Source organism: Rhodnius prolixus, unplaced genomic scaffold (genome assembly GCF_049639745.1).
Source record: "Rhodnius prolixus isolate KJV_2025 unplaced genomic scaffold, Rpr scaffold_13, whole genome shotgun sequence".
Lineage (NCBI taxonomy): Eukaryota > Metazoa > Arthropoda > Insecta > Hemiptera > Reduviidae > Rhodnius > Rhodnius prolixus.
The window spans coordinates 11233514-11243050 of record NW_027411583.1 but is presented as its reverse complement, the minus strand read 5'-3'; the positions used below and the strand labels follow the sequence as shown (position 1 = coordinate 11243050).

General features: G+C 30.4%; 1 protein-coding gene across 1 annotated transcript; it reads left to right on the top strand.

Annotated features, from left to right (window-relative positions):
- Positions 1-80: 80 nt before the first annotated feature.
- LOC141447891 (uncharacterized) lies at positions 81-8819 on the top strand. The gene is made up of 7 exons (XM_074115797.1): positions 81-128; positions 355-538; positions 5281-5372; positions 6000-6142; positions 6392-6506; positions 7756-7973; positions 8702-8819. Exons 1-7 carry the CDS (start codon positions 81-83, stop codon positions 8817-8819), a joined length of 918 nt encoding a protein of 305 aa, XP_073971898.1.
- The last annotated feature ends 718 nt before the right edge of the window (positions 8820-9537 follow it).

Sequence of the window (9537 nt, the reverse complement as noted above, 5' to 3'; positions counted from 1 at the left end):
ATATATATTTTTGATAACTTAGCGTGTTCAAAATTTACGAAGTATCCCCCACAAATTTTTTGAAACGTGAATTTTTCACAATGGCATCCCAGGTTTTAATGAAAATGCCTGTAACCTACAATAATCAGGTAATTCGCTTAAAAATAAAAAAAAAACATCATCTTGAAAATACTGAATAAAAATTTGGCTTTATCTTTATCTACCAATATGGTTTATTATCTATTACATTAAGAATAGTTCCTTAATTTGTTTTTTTCTCTATTTTAAATAAGATTCATTATTAAATTTTGTATTAATATTTCTGCTCAAATTTTATTTATTAGTCCACTTTAATTTATTTATTTTTTTTTATAGATTGGCAAAAAAGGTGCGGAACCTGTAAGGACGGTGGAACCAATATTGCTGCCTTGCATGTCTGCTGATCCATTATTACGTATCACCCAATTGGAACAAAATTTACATTTTCTACAAGAACAACACCATATCATGCTGACCAGTCTTCATCAAGAAATTGAAAATCTTAGACTAAGAAACAGAGGTGAGTTATAGTTTATTTTTTTCACTTTTGAATTTTTCATCTTATGATTATGTAGATCTAAAATTAGTTTATACTTCAATTATCCACTCATTGGGAATTCCATCCCTTCCTTTAATTGACAACACCCATTGATTCATCAGATTTAAATACTTCTTTTAAAAAGTCTCTTATCCTGTATTTAGAAGATTCTATATTTTTTGGAATGGAGTTTTTTTTTACCAAAAAAATTTGTTTTGAGGTTCCTTAAGTCTGATTTTTTCCTCTAATAAGTTATATACAGTGACTCTCATTAATATTGGGACAGTACATACAGAAGTTAAAAATTGACGAAAATTAAAAGTGGCACCCATTTATTCAAATTTTTATAAATTCATTTCATTTTATAATTACTATTAATTAAATAAAAACTATTTAAATAAGTACATAAAAATGTTTTGGTAGATTAAAAAAAATATATATAATAATAATTGCAAATTCTACCTCTCATAAATATTGGGACACTATTATAATTTATAGTTTGTCCAAGGTTTTGCCCGAATATCTATACAATTTGTAAATATTTACCTTAAGCATATATTCAATATGAAATTAATAATTATATTAGTTTATATAAATCAAGCCAGGTATAACATGTCGCGCAAAAATACAAATACAACGATTGAACAAAGAAAAATTGTAATTTCTTTGCACAAAGACAAAAAAAAGTGTTAGAGAGACAGAAAAACTGATCGGACCTAAAACATCTACTGTGTAGAACATCATTCAGCGTTACCAAAAAGAAAAAAGAATTGTTTCAACCCCACAAAAAGGCCGTCCTCAACTGCTCTCTGAGAGAGAGAGCAGCGTTATATATTAAAAGAATTAAAAAAGATCACCGACTTGGTGCTCCAAAACTTCAATGTGAAATTTTTGACATGTTCAGAGAGCAAAAAAGGAGCAGAAACAGTTCGGAGAGTGCTAAGAAAACTCGACTATCATGGTAGAGTAGCCTGGAAGAATCCTTTTGTCAGTAAGATAAATCGTGTTAAGAGAGTGAAATTTGCCGAAAAATATTTCAATGTAAATAGTGACTTTTGGAATGATATACTCTAGCGATGAATCAAAATTTAATGTTTTCCAGTCAGATGGAAGGGTTATGGTCTGGAGGAAAACGAATGCTGAACTCGAAAAGAAGAATTTACAGCCTACTTTAAAGGGTTTTAAAGCTGCACCTCCGGGTGGAGGTGGGTCAGTTCTGGTTTGGAGCTGAATGTGCATCAGGATTTGGAGAATTAGTGTTTATTGATGGAATGATGCACAAAATGGTTTATAGTAATATATTAAAATATAATTTGAAAAAAGTGCCCAAACATTTGGTATTTTAGGGTCTTCTAAATTCTACCAAGACAACGACCCCAAACCTACGGCTTGGGTGATACGTCAGTGACTGTTATATAATTGCCCAAAGTTTTCCAAACCTCTCCGCAGTCACCGGATCTTAATCCCATTGAACATTTATGGCAATATTTAGCCAGTGCTTTAAGTAAACGAGTAATATCTAACAAAAATGAATTAAAACGATGTTTCCTGGAAGAATGGGAAAAAAACACCACCTGAATTAACCAAAAACTTGTTTCACCTATGCCTGATCGTTAGAGGGCTATTGTAAGTCAAAAAGCAATTATTAAATTATTACCAACCAATTATTAAATAGTAGGAGATTTTAAATATTGAACATTTAAACTCTAGCACTTCTGGTGTCCCAATATTTTTGAGAGCCTTATTTTACACTTTTTCAAAAAGTGCTACCTAACAGTTTGGAATTTCATCGATTTATTCTTATATATAATTTCTACAGATGTTGCTAATGTAATTTAAAATAAATAAAAAATTCCAAACTTTTGTCTGTTGTTTTCATTTTCCTTTTAAATCATTTTGTAATAGGTGTCCCAATATTAATGGGAGTCACTGTATATAGATAAGATAGCTAAAAATGAGGAAATTCAAAATTTGTATGATACTTGGAAGTCCACCACCTTGATCTGACGAGAGAAAGTGATTTGGTTAAATTCTTCCAACCGGAAAAATCACTTTTCTGAGTGGTTTTTCTTTTTTAGTTTTGTGATTGCTTTCCCCAAAAAACATCTACTGCGATATCTTTAGATATTTAATTTATGTGTGATCAAGATTTTTTTGTATAAACATCTATTTTATAGGAGTTTTTTTTTGAGGAGGCTTTTTCTTAAGACAGCTAAATGGTTCTTAAGGAGACTATCAAGTCCTGGTAGTCAATTCAAGGCTATTTGTAGTTCTGTTTAGACGTCCTGTCCATGAATCAGTGTACAATGTAGTCTTTTATCTTTATATTAATTATTACACAGACAAAGTGGGTTTCATTCCTAAGGCTCCGTAGTCTGAGAGACTTATTGTTCCTTCCTCTATATTGTTTAGAAGGTAAACCCTCCTCTCTTTATAAGGTCCTAGAAGAAAAACTGTGGTCCCCAGTACACCCGGCAGCAGTAAATCAAATATCTCATTCAACCTTGCAATATTGAGGCAATCAAACAGGATATGAGAATCCGTTTCCTCCTTCTTCTGCACAGAGCCTCACCGTAATTCCGAATAAATAAGCCCTCCCTGTAGAGGTTACAAAAAAAAAAAAATAAAATAAAATAAATAAATAAAAAAAATAATAAAAAAACAAATACTTTAGAATAATCTGAATTGTACCTAACTTCAAGGTCCCTTTGGGCCCTGAGATTTCATCGTTACCCATTCAGGGAAATAGGGATATCGAAGTGCTACATTGTCTGTTTTTATGGGGGATCCACAAGGCCACTGAGCTTCGTCTGCGACTTAGAAAAACCATACATAGGTGTGTTAATAAGTCACAAGAATTGTAGACTCCAGACTTGGCCAAACTTATTTATTTATTTATTTATTTTTTTACGCAAGTTCATGATTAGCTTACTGACCTAGAATAGTTTGTGTCTAGAGTCCCATGCGGAGATCCCAGGTTTTAATTCTGCTTGCGCTTAAATTTTCTTTGTCGAAACTTCTTATAATTGTCTGGTAATAAACACTGACCTGAAGCTAGGCGCGTCAGATACGCCTTAAATTAATATATATAGTATTATATATTAATATATAATATAGTATATAGTATATATTAATATATATACATAGAAATAGAAAAGAAATTTATTATTCTGGGACAATTGTCCCTTAAGAATGACTTGCAGACGGCTATTGACGACCAAAAACTTACCATCCTTATACTCCTAGACTTCTCCAAAGTCTTTGATCATATCCTGCTATCTAAACTACAATCCCTCTCTTTTTCCAATAGCACCCTCCGTTGGTTCCAATCCTTCCTGTCTAATCGTTCCCAATTCGTTGTCACTCCCGATAGTAATCCTTCTTCACTTCTTCCTTTGTCACGCGGTGTACCTCAAGGTTCTTCCCTATCTCCCACCCTCTTCTCAATTTACATCAATGACCTTCCTCTTTCCATCTCTCATTCCCAGTATCACCTCTATGCTGATGATTTTCAGATTTACCTATCCTTTTCCCCGTCGGATTTGTTTGAAGCTGTATTTAAACTTCAAGAAGACCTCAATAATATCTCAGCATGGGCCACGAACAATAAACTTACCCTGAATGTAGAAAAGACCAAAGCTATTGTTATTTGCTCCAACCCACTCCTTAAATCATTGGCTCCTCTTCCTAATCTTTTCCTTTACAATACCCCAATAAAATATTGTTCCTCTGTGAAAAACCTTGGTATCACTTTCGATCAAAACCTATCCTGGAAAAACCATGTTTCCCAAATCTCTCGTCGTTCCATCCATATCCTTAAGCAGTTTAATAGTTCCCGTCACCTTTTTCCAATTAAGACCCGGCAACTCCTAGTTTCCTCTCTTATATTCCCCCATTTCGACTATGGTTGTTTAGTGTATGGCGGTCTTTCTGGTGATATTGAAGCTAAGCTTAAGCGCCTCATGAACTGCTTCATAAGATTTATTTTCAGCATTTCCAGAGATTCTCGCATTTTGCACTGCTACGATGAGTTGAAGTGGCTTTTTCCTGTCTATCGCCGCCAATATTTTTTGGCTTCTTTCCTTTTTCAAGTCATCCAGTCTCAAAGGCCTTCCTATATTTTTCAACTCAAGTTTAAATCCTCCATCCATTCCCGTAACACTAGATCTCGCTCATCTGATCTCTATATTCCCTCTCACCGTACCTCATCCTTTGACAAGTCCTTCCTAATACGTGCTACCTCTCTCTGGAACTCCTTGCCTTCATCTGTCCGCCATGCTCCTACCCTATCCATCTTTAAATCCCGTCTATTCAGTTATCTACTTTCTATTCAGCTTCCTCCGAAATTCTAATTGTTTTAATTTATTTCCTTAATTTCTGCTGTTTCATTATTTTATTTTTACTTTCATTTTCACTTATTATATTTTCACTTTTGTAAATACTTATTTATTTATTTAATTTCTGTATAATCACAGGCCAAACTGTTAAGGCCTCTATTTGTTCCTGTATTTATTCTTATAGCTGCTCACTTAAGTTTACTACAGAACAGCATTATTTATTTCTAGTAATTTTTTTTTTATTAATTATTAAAAATTCACTCTGGGTAAAATGGCTACTACAATTATTGTTTGACACAATTAACTACAGATGGCGATAGGATGAAGTGGTGGTTTTTTTTTTACAATAATAATTTCTATTTTTAAATCATTTTTTATTTATTTTAGATTTACAATTTCAACTAATCTTTGGAAATGTTGGTGTGAAGATGTTGCAGTCAAGTTCAGATTCCTCACCTGAGGATGTTTGTAAACCTAAGGTAGGCCTAATATTTTCTTGCATCGTTAGAATATGTTTTAGAAATGTTTTATTGAGTGTATTCAATGTACTGTTACTTTAATTGCCTGATAAGTCATTTTATAATAAAACAAGTTCAAAATATACAATAAAACTAAATTAAATTTGAATTTTCTGCAGAAATTCCTAAGAGCTTCTTTAAGCTCAGTGTCCAGTGCTTTTTTTTTGTGATGAAAGAACACTATCTGGAGATCGATAATGCTTTATAAAGAAAAGCTTTCCAAGCGCCTCAGTTGTTGATTGGTCTTAAATTTTTAAAAAACAAAAAAAAAATATAATCATCAATTTTAAATTGATTTATTATTTATTTTAAGGCGCGTCAATACTGTAATTATTTACGGCCGGAACCTTCTCAATTCACTGCAGGACTCAGGACAGCTCTCTAGATTCAGATATTCCTGTTCATCCCCAAAGAGTGATCTTTGTAGGCTCCCAAGAACAGAAACTCCTAAGAACAACACGCCTGCCTTTGAACTGGGAATTCCGGTTTAATAGTCCACCACGCTAACGACTAAGCTAATTCCTTCCCTTAGCTTATTATAATAACAAATATCATACAACTTTTATTATATAATATTTTCAATTTTAGATAATACTTTCGCCCAAAGATGTAAACAACAGACCTCTCCAGGTAGAAATGTTGGAACGTGAGGTAGCCGAGTTGAAAGCATCTTTGGCTGAAGCTAATACTAAAAACGCTAGCTTATTACAATTGGTTGAACATCAGAAAAAGTTAGCTTCTTTTCTTTTTATTCAAATAGAATTTAATATAACAATAATAATAATATTTATTTACAAACTGTACATTATGTACACAAATTTGAAATAATAAGAAATTGAGGTTTCAAGCTGAATAGTCACCCAAACATTCTGAATACCAAAAAAAAATTGTCAATGAGATTTAAAATAATAATTATAATAGAATTTAAATTTTAAAAATAAAAAATACAAAAATTTAAATAATTTTTTCTTTTTGTCCAGACAACTGGAGGCAGCTAAAAAAGAGAATTCAGACAACGATACTGCGGGCCGGCTTGAGGATGCTGATAATTTAATTAAACGATTAGTAAAAGAAAATGAAGATCAACGTAAAGAAGTAAGCTTTAATCGATTGTACTGATTCTTTTTGGTTTTCTTGTAATCTTTATTCGAACTTTTAAATAATTTATTTTTAATGACCTTTATGATTAATTCAAAAATTGCTTTAACCAATTTTTGATTTTGGTTTTACAGTTATTTAGTATAATTTTAAATATTATCGTCACACAAAAATAAGGTAGATGTCGAATTAAACAAAAAAACTAGTTTCTTGAATAATAAACCCTCACTAGAACGAATCCTCAATCCTGAGTTGAAATTATTGCCATGCGGGAGTTTCCACAAAGTATTGCGGTGTACTGGATATAAATTTTAAATGATTTTAACTAGAGTCGAAAAAAAAAATGATTAAATAATTAATAGAAATCATGAATATCAAAATCAATACATTTTACGCTTTAGAATTTAGATACTTTACAAGTATCAATATATTTATTCATTAAATAATTAATAGAAATCATGAATATCAAAATCAATACATTTTACGCTTTAGAATTTAGATACTTTACAAGTATCAATATATTTATTCATTAAATAATTAATAGAAATCATGAATATCAAAATCAATACATTTTACGCTTTAGAATTTAGATACTTTACAAGTATCAATATATTTATTCATTAAATAATTAATAGAAATCATGAATATCAAAATCAATACATTTTACGCTTTAGAATTTAGATACTTTACAAGTATCAATATATTTATTCATTAAATAATTAATAGAAATCATGAATATCAAAATCAATACATTTTACGCTTTAGAATTTAGATACTTTACAAGTATCAATATATTTATTCATTAAATAATTAATAGAAATCATGAATATCAAAATCAATACATTTTACGCTTTAGAATTTAGATACTTTACAAGTATCAATATATTTATTCATTAAATAATTAATAGAAATCATGAATATCAAAATCAATACATTTTACGCTTTAGAATTTAGATACTTTACAAGTATCAATATATTTATTCATTAAATAATTAATAGAAATCATGAATATCAAAATCAATACATTTTACGCTTTAGAATTTAGATACTTTACAAGTATCAATATATTTATTCATTAAATAATTAAAAACGAGCAGTCTGAGATTTGACTACCTATTGAAGGTTTCTCTGCTTAATTTTGGTTGAAGAAACGTTATTCCAGCAAAAAATAGTTAATAATATTTAGTTATGAAATAAATGTTGCGTTATTGATTTCTCATTAAAAAAAAAATACTTTAAATTTCAGATGAATTCCCTTCGATCCCAGTTAAATAAGGGTTCCAACGGTGGTAGGTACGGCAATAGGCGAGGTGGAGGAGGAGGTGGCGGTGGTGGTGGAGGCGGCGGCGGCGGCGGAGGAGGCGGCGGAGGTGGTAGTGGAGGCGGTAATAACGACCATCAGAGGTTCCCACCTCTGCAGACCCAGCTCTACTGGGCCCATGGGTCTCAGAAGCACAAATCTAAGTACGTAATAACTTTTATTGTTTGTTTATAAAATTTTTACATGATTTTATTTATATGTGTTTATTTTAGCGTTATTATATTGTGATGTGTTGTTATTGTTATTTTAAAGTTCGTTTAATCACAGAGGTGCCATTTTATTTCAACAGTGCTGAATATCATGGGAATCGACCAAACTTAGATCACGAGGTTGTGGGTCACGCTCCTCCAACGCTTCCGCATTTAAATAGAACTTACAGCCAATCATCAACTAATCAGAAACATCGATATTACAGGTGAATGCCATAGTTTTGACTTATTCTTATTATATCCTAAGATGTGGGTAGTACTTGTGAAATCCTGGTACAGATTTTTCCAATTTTTGTATTTTTACTGGAGATATACGTTTTTTATGCTACCGCGAATGTGGTAACGTTTTTTTTTCTTTCTTTTTTTTTTTTACAAATCGATGTGTACTTTTGTATGGGGGTTAAGCAAAAAAACGTAAATCGCAGGAAGTTAAAATGTGGTACATATGTATTTAGTTTAGTACCACTACAGTATCCAATAGTGAGCTTTGCGACAATATCAGCCGATCATTCCCCTTTATTTGTTTTTTCATTATTATTCCATATTAAAATAAAACCTTGATCAATAAATTGTGCAAACAAGACCATAAAACACAATGAATGAATAAATAAATTAATAAAATGAATATTTATTAATCATATTTCTAATATTTTCCTTGACAGTAATGGAAATCACTTTTATCGGGGTAACAGCAGCGAAGAACAACAAAGTGGAGAAGGTAGGAGAAGATATCGCGGAAGAGGAAGCGCAGCACACCACAATAAAGATGAACATCATTAAAAAAAAAACAGGAACAAAACAACAGTTACTGAAAACAAAAACAAAAATAATCAAAATAAAATTTAAAATAATAATAAAGTTCAGGTTTGTACCATTCTATTTATATATTTACATACACGGTTGCATTTTATGAAAAAAAAATTGACATTACTTAAATCATCAGCGTACAAAAAAAAAAGTTTAAATTTTTTTTAATTTAAATATTTTTTTCAGTAGAATTCATTATTAAAATTATTTAGATTTGTAGGGGGAAAAAAATTGTTAGATTATTTTTCAAATTTCATAATTATATAAATTTCCACAAAAAGAAAAGAATGTGAAGCAATTTCAATTTAAAAAAATTCAATTTCAAATTTATTTTTTAGTCACTTCTTATTTATTACTAAATTATTATATTAGCAATAAATAATTGGATAAAGAAAAGAAATTTTTCAGTAGTTCCTATTTTTAAAATAATATTTTCCATTTTCTTATGAATTTATGTATCGGTTCAATTTTTTTTAAAGTAAAAATCACATATTTTTGTGAAAAATTTAGGTACTTTTATTTACTTTTAATTTATCACTTATTCAAAATTCTTTTAATCTTTGCGCAGTTGCTTAAAAGTAAAAATAATAATAAAAAAATCTGTTTCTATATAGAGAAGTTGTTTTAGAAAATTAAACGGCCAAATATTAGGTTATGATTTTTAGAATCACTGATTCTAAGAGATTTTCTT

Excerpts from the sequence above, each read along its gene's own strand:
- LOC141447891 (XM_074115797.1), top strand. The coding sequence starts at position 81 with ATGGCATCCCAGGTTTTAATGAAAATGCCTGTAACCTACAATAATCAG. Across the intron at positions 539-5,280 it reads TCTTAGACTAAGAAACAGAG|ATTTACAATTTCAACTAATC; the intron begins GTGAGTTATAGT and ends TATTTATTTTAG. Across the intron at positions 6,507-7,755 it reads ATGAAGATCAACGTAAAGAA|ATGAATTCCCTTCGATCCCA; the intron begins GTAAGCTTTAAT and ends TTTAAATTTCAG.